This window comes from Vipera ursinii (assembly GCF_947247035.1).
Source record: "Vipera ursinii genome assembly, chromosome: Z".
NCBI lineage: Eukaryota > Metazoa > Chordata > Lepidosauria > Squamata > Viperidae > Vipera > Vipera ursinii.
This window is the reverse complement of record NC_139517.1, coordinates 27168419-27183349: the sequence shown is the minus strand read 5'-3', so window position 1 is coordinate 27183349 and position 14931 is coordinate 27168419. Positions and strand designations below refer to the sequence as shown.

The 14931-nt window shown below is 41.8% G+C and overlaps 1 protein-coding gene across 1 annotated transcript in view; it reads right to left on the bottom strand.

The window, feature by feature from the left end:
- The window catches only part of SHANK1 (SH3 and multiple ankyrin repeat domains 1), a gene marked incomplete at its 5' end in the record, with an annotated part of 69117 nt that overhangs the window by 46520 nt on the left and 7666 nt on the right, over positions 1 to 14931 (bottom strand). Inside the window, 7 exons of the mRNA XM_083376226.1 lie at positions 717 to 783; positions 2779 to 2856; positions 6608 to 6724; positions 6951 to 7118; positions 8168 to 8319; positions 8423 to 8531; positions 11033 to 11104. Of these exons, the coding sequence (XP_083232352.1) occupies positions 717 to 783; positions 2779 to 2856; positions 6608 to 6724; positions 6951 to 7118; positions 8168 to 8319; positions 8423 to 8531; positions 11033 to 11104 (763 nt within the window). The remainder of the gene's footprint in view (positions 1 to 716; positions 784 to 2778; positions 2857 to 6607; positions 6725 to 6950; positions 7119 to 8167; positions 8320 to 8422; positions 8532 to 11032; positions 11105 to 14931) is intronic.

The following is a 14931-nucleotide window of genomic DNA, read 5'->3' as shown; positions in this document are numbered from 1 at the left end:
TCCTAGCTGCTGCTATCACATTTCTTATTATTCTTGTCTCCCTAGAGATGAGGCAGCAAAAAAGAGGAACAGTACAATCCATATTTTATTATACTCATAAGGGTTTTTAATTGTGTTTATTTATGTGTGTTTATATGACTTCTAACCTATTTTACACCATAAAAATAATCCAAATATTGCCATATGCATTTAGAATGAAACAATAATTTTATAGAAAAACAAAAAAGCAAGGTAAAAATCACTGGTACAAAAAGGCTTTAAGTTGCATTTAAACTGTTTCATTTCCCATGGTGACTTTCCCTATATCTCTCCACAAAGAACTTGGAAATGGTTAGTTTTGCCTAAGCTCTGAAAGGTTTGCTAATAATCCTTAGCTTCTCTGGAGAACTACATGCTCAGGGTTTTTATTTGTATATATAAGTTTGGAGATGTGGTGGATCAATAGCTGTAATATGTACAAAAGCCGGTAGTCCTTGTTTAGTAACCATACTTGGAACCAGCAACTCAGCTGTTAAACAAACCAGTTGCTAAGTGAAACCACAACTGCATTTAGGATCTCATTTCAACTTTCACAGACTGAATGTGAGGACTGACTGTAAAGTTACTTTTTCATTACCTTCATAACTCCAAATAGTTGCTAAATAACTCACTAAAAAGGATCACCTGTATTTTTGTAGAGCGTCCACATCAGTCTCCTTTCCTCAAATCAAACTTACCTACATCTGAATCCCGATGGCTTTTGATCAGCTCCCCCAACTCAAAATTTCCTGCAATGACTGCCACCTAAGATAGAAAGAAAATGTATCTGTGTAAACAAAGAACTTTCTTGCTCTACCTCTTTTTGTATATATTGGATAATGCGGAAGTTCAAGTGCCAAGATGCCTACCAACCCCTTCCCCTCCGAAGAGATGCACCAAGCTTCCCCAAACAGTACAACTTTAAAAACCCTGAAATCTTGTGAGATTTCAATATTCTTGCCCAAATATGAAAAGTGGCCTGAAAATGCTGCTATCTTATCTCTACATACAGGTAGTCTTTGACTTGTAACCACAATTGGGACCAGAATGTGGTTGTAAGGTCACATGAGCATATTGCTTAGAGACAGCAATTCCAGCGTTCCGTTGCTGTCATTAAACAAATTACATTGCCCTTTAGCCAAGGATCCTCCCCAATCCAAGCCTGGGCTTGGTCCCACCCAACCCAAGATTTGGTAAGATAAGGGACTGCCTCCAACACCCCCCCCCATCATCCTATCTCCCCCTCATCTCTGCTCTTTTGGCCACCCTGCACTCTGTCTTGGGACTTCTTGGTGTGTCATGGCTCTGGGACTACAAGAAGCCTGAGCACAATGCAAAGCCACATCCACCTCTGTAAGCCTCAGCTACCCCAGCAATGAGATGCAAAGCCACGTGCTTTGAGAAGCTCTAACAGCCTTGTGCAAATCCGCAGTAGCCTGGGAAGCCCCAACAGCAGCGGCCTAGGAAGCCAGCAGCATAGTGCAAACCAAAGCAGCCCAAACAGCTCCAGCAATGGGGTGCAAAGCCATAGCTATGCCAGGAAGACCCAACCACCCCAGCCTAGAGACCCTTGTTGCTCTGCATTTTGAGATGCCAGCTGACCTTTTCTATCTTCTTATTCCCACTTATTCCCATACCGCAGATGAGGTATGCCTGTTCTGACCTTACACCTGGAAGCTGCTGGACACATGAGGCAATCTTTTCCAGGTCTCATGAAGAAATTGCTGTACATGATCTTGGGAAGAAAGCCTCCTGTAGCCAGCAGTTGCCTTCTGAAGGGCCAGGCTGGGCCCAGCAGTTGGAGCAAGAAAATGGCGAAGGTCAGCTAGGGCGAGCAGGGCTTCTAGCGTGCAGGGAGTCCAAATGGCATAGATGGGGGTGAGGAGATAGGTGGGTAAAGGGAATTGAAGCCCTGCTGTAATCGTAAGTGTGATCAAATATCTAAATTTTGATCGTGTGACTGAGGTGGCTTCTGCAACAGCTGTAACTTCAGGGACCAGCTGTAAGTCCCTTTGTTCAGTTGCTGAACAAATAGTTGCTGAAGGAATGTAACTCAAGTGTCTACCTATATGAGAAATAAATACTGAAAAATCCCTAAGAAACTGGTTATTTCTCAAGAGTGGTCTTTAATTTAAGCTGGGGAAGATGACCATTCTACTTCAACACATCTGACTAATACCAGATTGGCAAAGGCTGGCAAAAGCAACATCCATGCTTACAAGGAAAGACTATATGCAGAATCTACCTTCTGATGTCTTCAATACCTTATTTTATTCCAATATCATCTGAGTCCGATGTTGAGCCAATGCTAGGGGGACATGAGTCTTTCTCAGTTTTGGAGATTTGAGACAAGGAGAGGATGGGGCTCTACTTCCTCCTCCCAATTAACTCCTAGGTCATACAGTATAGGTGGTGACACACTGGGACTGCAGTACTTGTGACAACTTTGGGGACTTTAGTGCCAAAATCAAGAATTTACAGAAACTGGCAAGATATATAATACAAATGAACCAATTTCCTTGAGGAAAAATATGAACTAAAATTGTACTGTGATGTCTGTAAATTGAGACACAGGAGTCATGACACAATTACTCCTTTTCCTAAAATATCAAATTAAATCTACAAACACCCACATTTATAGGCTCTAATGCAGAAGCACTAGAAAAGAGGGAAGGTCAGGGGCTCAGCCCTACGATGCCTGGGATCAAACTGCCAACATGCTCTGCTCTCATTCTCTCTTGGACCCAGCTCACTGCACACCTGGAAGGCAGTTTGCCCATGGTTGTTCTTGATCTCTTTGTTAGCTCCTCGGTACAACAGGATTCGGGCACAGCTTTCCTGGGAGACAGAGAAGAGAGAGAGGAACAGAGCCTAAGGAGAAATACATAAGAGACAGCTTCTACGTTTAGCAATTTCAGTGGACAAAGGGAAGAGTATTAGGAATGGACTTATTAGAGATGGCCTGACTTTGGTTCTTTTTACATTTCAATGCAGATTACACTTCTTAAATGTATATTATATGTATATTTTGTTATTATATTATATATTATATTTTTCTCAGAATGCTAAATTTGAACTTTTGGGGCCACATTTGGTATTCTGAGAAAAATAAAAGGCTGCCAAGGAGAGGAATCTTCTGTCACAAAATGGTTGCCACAGAGAATGATGCATAGGTAAGTAAGGTAAAGGTTCCCCCGCACATGCGTGCTAGTCGCTTCCGACTCTAGGGGCCGGTGCTCATCTCCGTTTCAAAGCCGAAGAGCCAGCGCTTGTCCGAGGACGTCTCCGTGGTCATGTGGCCAGCATGACTAAACGCCAAAGGCGCACGGAACGCTGTTACCTTCCCACCGTAGTGGTCCCTATTTTTCTACTTGCATTTTGACGTGCTTTCGAACTGCTAGGTTGGCAGAAGCTGGGACAAGTAACAGGCGCTCACTCTGTTACGCGGCACTTGGGATTCGACCCACCAAACATCCGACCTTCTGATCGACAAGCTCAGCATCCTAACCCACTGAGCCACCGCGTCCCACGAATGATGCATAGCCCATTACAATAGATTCATATCATAGAAAATCACACTTAGCAAGCTAAAGACAATGGAAGGCACTGATTTCTAGTTATACCCTATATTTTACTTCCTAAAAATGTCTCTTAGTCCATCTGGGTTCAAAGACATTCAGGAAATAAACTCAGCATGGAGGTGGATTCCAATGCTTCACTATGAATTATTCCCCATTAACTGAAATTAAAATTTAAAATGAAGCTGGCAAAATGAGAAGCAGAGCGTAAATGAAGTAGATTGATGATTTTGTCCCTTTTGACAATGGTAAATCCAAACAGATCTAATTATTTTTTTTCCTCTCCCTCTTCACTATTACATACCTACAATCCCTGCAATATATGAGAATTTCTCATTATATAGATAGGGCAGAGTGGGACGAGCATTTGGCAGAAGATCTTTGATCAAGGTGTGCAAGTTTTTGTAAGAAACTGCTGGTCACCTATGTGTGAGCTGGGCAGCTATATAAATTTGTTTAATAAATTAATAAATAAAATTTAAATAATCAAAATGATGGTTGTGCGCATAAAAAGGCATGTTTTTCACATCGTGGCTGCCATGTTAACTTATTTGACTTCATCCCTGTGAACAGCTCTTCCTCGGATTACAATTCTGGACAGATCAGTATTTTTTCAAAGCTGAAACCTGGAAAGGAAAGCTGCATTTGGATGGAATGCAGTACTAATACTAATATTACTGGAATGCTTCCAAATTGGCCTACAAGCTGCTTTCAGTGTTCTCACCCTCATGAATATGGGAAGTGGAGGATGGGGGAGGGCAGAATCCTCTTTTGTGTTCCTCTAAACCAGGGGTCTTCAAACTTGGCCCTTTTATGACTTGTGGACTTCAACTCCCAGAATTCCTCAGCCAGGCACGTTGGCTGAGGAATTCTGGGAGTTGAAGTCCACAAGTCATAAAAGGGCCAAGTTTGAAGACCCCTGCTCTAAACAGTGCTTCTCAACTTGGCAGCTTTAACATGTATGAACTTCAACTCCCAGCATCCCCCAGCAGGCATGTTGACTGGAGGATTGTGGAAGCTGAAGTCCACACATTTTAAAGTTGCCAAATTGAGAAAGAACAGCTCTAAAACATAATTGTAAAGGGTTGTTTCCTGTTTAGTTAAAGGAAATGTCTCATGTTAACAAATTCCAGAGCAAATGATCAATTCTACAGAAATAAATTTGGAGGTGTACACATTTAAAAGAGCCATTTGGTATAGCGGTTAAAGCATTGGACTACTAGAAACTGGAAGGCCTTGAGTTCTATCCTTCCTTAGGCACAAAGCCAGCTGGATGACCTTACAGTAGATCAGTCACTTCCTCTCAGCCTAGGAGAGAGGCAGTGGCCATTTCCTTGCCAAGAAAACCATAGGAACTTGTCCAAACAATCTTTGAGAATTGGACACAACTAAATGGAAGAAAAAAAATTAAAATAAATAAATGAACCTTCCTTTTCCATCTAACTGCAGAAAATCCCAAAGAAAGCAAATTTTTAATTTTGATCCTAGAGCCAAATAAATCCCATTCTTTAGGTGATGAATGGAAGATGATGGAAGTTAGAGAAGGAATTCACAAGGTTTCTGCTATCTACCTGATAAACTAATGAATTAAAAACATTTCTAAAACTTTGTAGGAAAGAAGATGGTATGCTGTGCATTGCACCGCTAAAGACATCAATATCTACCATGAACGTTGCTGTCATTGTTATTTTTATAATTAGGTGCTGTGTAAATGCTGCCATGACACAAAGGAAGATACAAAGAGTGGGGCTACTTAACCACAAGAGGACATACATTATAGTCACTCTTTGTAAATTATGCCTAGAATGAAAGGGTGGCTTAATTTTATATTGTCTGACATATGAGGGAAGATTGAGTGAAAAACTTCCAGATAAGCAGATTTATTTTGGGGGGGAAAGAAAGCAAATGAGGAGGAGAGGAGGAGGAGGAAGAGGAGACATTGATGTTCAAATAACAGTTATAAAGTCAATCTAATTTAGTAGGTTTCATTTTATCTACTTGAATAGATTGTTGCACTTCACAATATGTGAAGAGTTATTTGCAGAAAAGATGGGCTAAGGGAATGTTAGTTTCTTGCAAAGTACTTCTGGTCACCTGACTGTATAATTCCAAAGACAATAGACAACCCACACACATTTATGGGGGTTTGACGACAATGATAGCTAGTCTTCTATCTGAGATAGAGTATAAGCTGGACCCATAGTAAAATAAGCTACCTATTTGATGCAGGTAGTCAAGGTAGCCTTTCAAATTGTACATAGAAAAATGGTTCCAACTTTACAATAATTTTTGTCTTCCATGAGACAAAATTGTCTCAGATATTTGGACAACCATTTGTCTGAAATGGTATAGGCTTCCCTGCTTAAACAAGGGGTTAGACTAGAAGACCTCAAAGATCCCTTCCAATTCTGTTATTCTGTTTATTTGAGGCGGGATGTAGGAAATTGTCCTAGCAGGTAGAAAATATGTGATTATTTCCCATGTGTGTAACCTACTGCTATATGCCATTCACAGCCATATTTTTGCAAGTTGGTGACAAAACATGTATATTGTATATTAATTAAAATATTAAACCCATTAGTTTAGAGATAAGAGGGAATTAAATTAGGAAAGTGAAGTACAAATATACACCTAGGATAATGATCAATGTGGGTATCAGCCCACTAGGTAGGAAAGACTCAGAAATCAATTCAATGTGAAGGCTAAAAGTACTTGTATTGAGATTAGCTACCATAGAGAATCTTGCAAGTTTACTTGTATTTCCCCCCCCCATTTCTTATACCCACTGAATTAGGGAGACCTTGGAGACAGTAAGGAGATCTGCTTGCCAATATCATCTCCAGAACATTGCTTCAGCCCCTTTTGCCTAGATAATGGTTCCTGCATATATCACTGTCATGATCATCATCCTTACTCTCTACAACAGGAGTCCTCAGCAGGAGTCCAGACTTTCAAATACTTTAAATCACTTTATTGATTAATGCTGGAGTGTAAAAATTAATCATTCTTACCTTGTTGTAGAGTGCACAGATGTGCAATGCTGTATTCCCGGATGCGTTCTGTGCACCTGGCTCAGCACCGTAAAAGAGCAGGTGTTCCAAATGCTGGGAGTTTCCATGTTGGCAGGCCTGGTACGTGGAGAAGCAGAGGTCAGGAATGGAACGTGGGGCTAGATGGTCAGATGGACAGGTGCAAGTCACAGCCACCCCCCTCAATCTTTAGACTTCGAGCCAGCCCTAGCAGGAAACACACACAGGGCATAAGATGGCTTGCTAGCTGTCTTGCCCATACAATTGAGTTACCACGCATGGAAATTTGGGATGGCTGGATTTTGAGTGGTATGTAGGACCTCACCTGGTGTATTTCTTGCCAGCCATTCTCATCAGTGGTGCCAATGTAGGCTCGATTGTACAGCAGAAGTTCACAGCAGTGTGGGTCACCTCCAACCATAGCTGTATGGTAGAGTGGGGTCAGCCCCCGGCGGTCCTTATAATTGGGGGAGCCACCCAGGTCCAAGAGCGCCTGTGTAAGCCAAGGAAAAAATATAGCTGAGCAATGGCAGCATCAGTCTTACTTTACTTCCTATCCTGAGTGAAGTCAAACTTGCTCTGTGGCAATTTTGGGGCATCAAGCAGCGTTTAGTGGTAACACATCAACCAGACCATGTTTTTCTTACTTTTATTTTTAAAATCCATTATTTCAACTCACAATGCCTCCAGAAGTTGTGGGTACTTCAACATTGGAGGTTTTTAAGAAAAGATGGGACCAACAGTTTGTCTGAAATGGTATAAGATTTGAACTAGAAGACCTCCAACACCCATTCCAACTCTGTTATTCTGTTAACTCTTTCCCTTTTGTGAAAGGATCCCAGGATGAAATCAAAAGTTTGCTTCCAAGGGTGTCTTCTGAAAAATGACCTATCATCTCAGCCATAGGCTTCCCTATCATTTCTCCAAAACTGCAATAAATAACTTTCACTTTCCCAAGTATATTAAACCCAGAATCTCTTGATTATTATCTCTTACCAAGTATGCTCTATCAATCTGCTGATGAAAAAAATTACCCATTATACTGGATTATTATAATTGTTTTTTATCTTAATTTTGTGTGCTATCCACTTACCTGTTGAGTTAGGCAGAATTTATTATATGCCGCTTGGGGTGTGTGTGTGAAAGCCCTAATAAGCAGGCATATACATAGAATGAAGGCTACTGCTAAGCTTGTAAGCCGCCCTGAGTCTTCGGAGAAGGGCGTGATATAAATGGAATAAAAATAAAAATAAAATAAAATAAAATTATGCTTGCACCTTAAGCAGGCACCCAGCACCTTGGTATATCACACAAATCCTGACGCACATAGTAAGTATGTCAACTAGGGATGGGTATTCAGAGCAAAAATGCTAGATCTTCAGGGTCTTTTTAAAAAAATATATATTCATATTATAAAAGGCTCAATATGCATTATTAACCGAGTATGCCAATAGACAGGAAATAAAAAGGTTGCTTTGGATCTTTATGTGCTCCTTTCACATTTGCCATAATTTCTGAGCACAAGTTAGCATTTGACTTTACCATGAGGGCCGAATAGTGGTGAGAACAGACAGCTTTGTGAACTGCTGTGGCTCCATCTCTTGCCCGGAAATCTATGTGGGCACCGCCAAGGCACAGTAGTCGGATCACATCAATGGTTCCATCTAACTGGGCAGCCAAGGTCAAAGGTGTTTCTGTAGAGAAAACCTTGCATTACTACTGTGGAGAAGGATGTTGTGTAGCTGGCATCCAAACTCATCCTTTCCTCCCTCTTTGTGACTCCCAGATAACACTTACCACCAGTATCAGAATCATGATAGTTTGGATCAAGTCCTTTGTCCAGGAGCCGTGCCACTTTTTCAGCTGCTCCATGTTGCACATATTCCAGGAACTTCTTCAAACCCGTCTGGGGAAAGATTTGTCAGGGATAACCAATGAGGACTGAGAGAGATGGGACGGAAAAGGGCAATGTAGGTTTAAAAGAGGAATAAGGCTGAGCTGGACCAAAAGCTCAAACCATTTATAACTTCTTGAGGCTGGATAAATTTTAGTTTAAAAAAGAACAACCTGTCCCCAACAATCTTCTCATCTATACTGGAGGCTAAAACAGATAGGGAACGGTTGCTGGAATTGGGTATGTCTAGTTTAACGAAGAGAAGGGTGAGGGGTGACATGATAGCAGTGTTCCAATATCTCAGGGGCTGCCACAAAGAAGAGGGAGTCAAGCTATTCTCCAAAGCGCCTGAAGGCAGGACAAGAAGCAACGGATGGAAACTAGTTAAAGAGAGAAGCAACCTAGAACTAAGGAGAAACTTCCTGACAGTTAGAACACTTAACCAGTGGAACAACCTGCCTCCAGAAGTGGTGAATGCTCCAACACTGGAAGTTTTTAAGAAGAGACTGGACAGCCATTTGTCTGAAATGGTATAGGGTCTCCTGCCTGAGCAGGGGGTTGGACTAGATGACCTCCAAGGTCCCTTCCAACTACTTCTTCTTCTTCTTCTTCTTCTTCTTCTTCTTCTTCTTCTTCTTCTTCTTCTTCTTCTTCTTCTTCTTCTTCTTCTTCTTCTTATTATTATTATTATTATTATTATTATTATTATTATTATTGTTTGCGGAGTTCCTCAGGGGTCGGTCCTCTCGCCTCTCCTGTTCAACATCTATATGAAGCCTCTGGGTGAGATCATTCATGGTTTTGGAGTTGGGTATCATCAGTATGCTGATGATACCCAGCTTTTTATTTCGACCCCAAACTACCCCAGTGATGCCCTCGATGTGATGTCCCGTTGCCTGGAGGCGGTCCAGGTCTGGATGGGGAGGAGCAGGCTTCGGCTCAATCCTGACAAGACTGAGTGGCTGTGCGTGCCGGCATCTCGGGAAACTCAGATCATTCCATCTCTTACTATGGGGGGTGAGTCATTACCCCCCGTAGATAGGGTTCGCAACTTGGGAGTCCTCCTAGATTCACAGCTTTCTTTAGAAGATCATATAGTAACTGTGACTAGGGGGGGCCTTTGCCCAGGTTCGCCTGGTGTGCCAGTTGCGCCCTATCTAGACCAGGATGCCTTGCGTAAAGTCACGCATGCGCTCGTGACCTCTCGGTTAGACTACTGCAACGCTCTCTACATGGGGCTGCCCTTGAGGACCACTCGGAGGCTCCAACTGGTGCAGAATGCAGCCACGAGAGTTGTGTTGGGGGTCTCCCGATACTCCCATGTTACACCTCTGCTCCGTGAGCTGCATTGGCTTCCAGTTGCCATCCGGGTGAGTTTCAAGGTGCTGGTAATGACCTACAAAGCCCTACATGGCATGGGTCCGGAGTACCTTAGGGAGCACCTGCGGCCAGCATCAACTTCCCTCCGCCCAGTGCGCTCCCACAGAGAGGGCCACCTCAGGGTGCCACCGGTCAGAGAATGCCGACTGGTGGCCCCCAGGGGGAGGGCGTTCTCTGTGGGTGCGCCTGACCTGTGGAACTGTTTACTGGTTGAGCTCCGGATGGCTCCCAACCTTCGCTCCTTCCAACGTGATCTAAAAACCTATTTGTTTGAACAAGCCGGCCTGGTCTGATGGGTTTGGGTTTTAATTATTGTTTTTTAAGTAATTTATTTATTGTATTTGGGCACTGTGGTTTAATCTGTTTTTAATTTTTGTATTTTGGTATTTTGGTATTTATTGCCCTGTTCACCACCCTGAGTCCTTCGGGAGAAGAGCGGTATACAAATTAAATTAAATAAATAAATAAATAAATAAATTATTAATTATTATTATTATTATTATTATTATTATTATTATTATTATTATTATTATACACGTTAGAGCAAACAACTGTCTTCTACTAGAAGCTTCATTTTACTTTTTACCTGAATTATGTGTGTGTTTGCCTCCAACATTTACTAAAAAGCTTAGTAAAACTTGCCTTAAGATTAGTAAAGGTTTAACTCCTTTATTTTGGAATTTGTTAAAAATAAGAACATTTCAGAGCTCAAAACAGGCAATCTGCTGCAAAATTCTGGCAATATTTTGGGGATGTTCAAAGACGGTGCAGGAGCTATAGGTTGCTTGCCCCTTACTAAGCAGAAACATCTGCTAGCTGGTATTCTTCTTCGTATTAAGTCTTATTAATGCAGTCATGTCAATACAGAGACCAAATAACCAGCCTGATCTTTTCTTCTTATTAATCTGCCAGGAGGCTAGTACATCTTAAAAGGAGTAGGGAAGATTAAGTAAAAAGCAAGCTCTTTATACTTTGTCTTATTTGCATAATAGACACCTAAAAGGACACACCAACTTTGCATATTGGATGATAATTCAAAAAGTTGGGATTTTTACAGCCAATTTAGATTCTCTCCAGATCCTGACTTTTTTATTCTTACATAGAACTTTAGAAAACTCACTCTCTTTTCTCACCTTTGTGTGGAGTTTTGCTAGCTGCTTCTCATCTAGGTTAGTTTGCTTGTATACTCGAGTCTTGTAGCGGAACTGAAAAGAAGATGACAATAAGGGGACCATAGATGAGGGGGAGGGGGCATTTACTGCAGCTATACACAGAATGGATATATTTGCAGCCTCAGGTAAAACATTTGTTGTTGTTAGTTGCGAAGTCGTGTCCGACCCATCGCGACCCTATGTACAATGTTCCTCCAGGCCTTCCTGTCCTCTACCATCTTCTGGAGTCCATTTAAGCTCACGCCTACTGCTTCAGTGACTCCATCCAGCCACCTCATTCTCTGTCGTCCCCTTCTTCTCTTGCCCTCAATCTTTCCCAGCATTAGGCTCTTCTCCAGTGAGTCCTTCCTTCTCATCAGGTGGCCAAAGTATTTGAGTTTTAGCTTCAGGATCTGACCTTCCAAAGAGCAGTCAGGGTTGATCTCCTCTAGGACTGACCGGTTTGATCGCCTTGCAGTCCAAGGGACTCAAGGTAAAACATGAATTAATGTAAATACACCTGATGATTTCTTCCTCCTACACAGATGCTACCCATTCATGGCTTGTTTGAAAGCTAATATCTAATTCAACTGAATGGCACAATTCTGCAAATTTAAAACAAATCATGGATTTCTTCTCTGGCATCACAAGACAGCAGACACAAAAATCCTTGATGGATTGCTTACATGTGTGTAATCACAGTTGTTGCCTAAACATTTCCAGAATCCTCATAAGTATCTGTTTGATTTGGGCAGCTGCCACCTTTCTTCCCTGTACTGACGCTCTCCCTCCATACATTAATTTTCTTGGAGTGACACTTTTAATTGGCATCAAATGATCAGGTCCAATTTTTAATTTCCAATAATGTCCAACAAATAGTTCTGCCCTAAGGCAGAAAATCAAAAGCACAGCTGGATCCAGCAGGTCTGGGCTATTGGCTGTACATCCCTCCAGTATTTCTTGACTTTACCTAAATCTAAAGCCATACCTGGTTCTTTTAGTTCAGAATTACACAACTTGTAGGCTGCATATAAACTCTGGTACATGTTTTGTAGCCCCCAAAGGCACCTCCACCACATCAATCCCAGAAAAAAAAAATTGGCCTGCTTTTGGGAGTGGCTGGGAGGCGGCGGGGGGGGGGGGGGGAGAAATTGAATACATTTTTCATTGGTGCCTTAAGCTTAAGATTTTTCAATCCATTCCATCCCTTTAACTATCACTGATACCCTCCCGTCCAATAAATTAGAGTATTTTTTCAGGTATGGGGTTTACCCACTAGAAAGAGGCATCTGCAGGGAAGGTCAAGAGTAGGCAAATGACAAAAGGCACATCGTACTAATCTGATGCAAATTCCACTGTATGCTGCTGAATGAATTCTGCAGGATGAAATGTGTGAGAAATACTGAATTCATAACACTATATGGGCTTTTAGCATTGTCAAACTCAATTTCATTGAGGGCCGCATCAGCACTGCGGTTGCCCTCAGAGGGCCAGGTGGGTATGGCCAGGGTGGGCGTGGCCTACTGGGTGGGCATGGTTAGAGTGCGTATGGCCTACTGGGTGAGCATGGCCAGCTCTACATCGTTCACATCAAGGGTGCCTATGGGGGCCTGGGCAGGAGTGGGACAGATCTGAGGGTCTCTGGCAGAAGAAAGGTCTCTGGGCCAGGGCCAAGGCAGTGGGGGCCGTTCCCTCACTGTTTCCAGGGTGGCTTCACGGGCCACATGAAACCACTTTGCGGGTCATATCCGGGCCCCGGGCCTTGTGTTTGACATGTCTGATTTATGCACACATTTCTGTGAGTGCCTGTAGTTAGAAAAAAGAATCTCCAGTTCCAGTTCCTCTGAGCATTAAGCTTTAATTTCCATAGATCTGAAAGAAATACATCATCTTTGAATATTCATATGATTCAGTACCTCCTACCCTTCAAGAAATGACTCAAGACAAATCTATACTTCCAGACCTTACCTAATTTATCACTTTCCCTCTGTTGTTTTACCTTGTTCTTCCCACTCTCCTGCACTTCATGAATCTGATTAATCATATGGCAAGTTTACACGCAAGGATTCCTTACTGTTAATTTGATTATGACCAGTCTTTCAATCTCATTGAAGGTCTTAACAGGACTTATGCATGACTAACTTCTAGATCCAAACCGTAATGGGCTATATTTCACTGTAGTTTAATAGAAGGCAGTTACAGTTCTGGAAAACACATCCAATTTTTATCATTCCCCTATATTTCATAATTTTTCAAAACTCTTCCACACTGTAGATCAGTTTTTTTGTGAATCCAAGGATTGTCAGTATGATAGATACTGTACATAATCTTGGATATCCAGCTAAGGTTAGATATATTTAATGCATTGTTCTTTAATCTTGAAAAAGCTCTATTCCTATTATGGGTGTAAAGTAAATAAGATAAATGCTTAACAACATTGTGTTTTAGTTATTGTAATTATAAAAAAACAATGGCTGACATTAGGTCTGTGAAGCAACTGGCAAACAAGAGAAAATTTGCACATACAGGTTGTCCTCAACTTACAACAATTCATTTAGTAACTGTCTTGGTTAGCAACAAAAATTTTGGGCTCACTAGTTAAGTCAAGGAGTACCTATACAATGAAATATTTTTTAAAACACTGCAGAGCCTGATGAAGGCTTAATGGACATAAAAGGTAAAGATAAAGGTTCCCCCACACATGCGTGCTAGTCGTTTCCAACTCTAGGAGCCGGTGCTCATCTCCGTTTCAAAGCTGAAGAGCCAGCACCTTGTCCAAGGATGTCTCCATGGTCATGTGGCCGGCATGACTAGACGCCAAAGGCACATGGAATGCTGTTACCTTCCCACCATAGTGGTCCCTATTTTTCTACTAGCATTTCTATGTGCTTTCGAACTGCTAGGTTGGCAGAAGCTGGGACAAGTAACAGGCGCTCAACTCTGTTACACGGCACTCGGGATTTGACCTGCCAAACTGCCGACCTTCTGATCGACAAGCTCAGCATCCTAACCCATTGAGCCACCGCGTCCCTTATTTAATGAACATATTATAACATAAAATCCTGTGTGAAGCCTTTCCTTTTCTACATGCTATTTAGAAATTATCATAGAGGAATGGGAAGGAAATCAGCTCACCCTGAGAATCCATGCCTCAGTAAGTCAAGCCAGATGATTACAGATATAGATAGTCCTTGTTTAGTAACCCCAGTTGGGACTGGCAACTCGGTCATTAAATCATTCTTTTACAATCTTGCTTCAGCTTTTCTCTGCAACAGACTTGTGAAGGTCATAAATGTGAGGACTTTTTCATTACCGTTGTGTAACTGGAAACAGTTGCTAAACAAGACTTTTGCTAAATGAAGACTACCTGTATTTACATCACGGGTGTCAAACTTGCCACATCACGTGACGTGACGCGATGTATCGTGACTTTTTTTGCATTGCTGGAGCTGGGGTGGGCACAGCCTCCATATGATGCAACCAACTCATGGGCTGGCAGTTTGACACCTGATTTACATCTATAGGGGAAAAATGGATAACCTATAGCCAAAGTGCACATTTCTGACTTCTGCAAATTATACCAAATTTCAGCAATCTTCAGTTTTACTGAAACTTTTCTCATCAAGTTTCAGTAAAAATGGAAAAAGTGGAGTATAGTCTTTGATTTAGATTTTACAGATCATTTCTTCCCACATATCCCTTCCCCCCATACACACACATACAAGTCCCAGGAAATACAAGTCCTGCCCATTTTGATGATAGTAAAAGACTGTTGCCTCAATTCTTACCACCTTTTATTTTATTGGCATAGTGGCCATGGCTACTAAAAAATTCCCCCAGGTTTGAAAGTTCTCAATCTGGGGTTCTGGCAAGTTTATCAT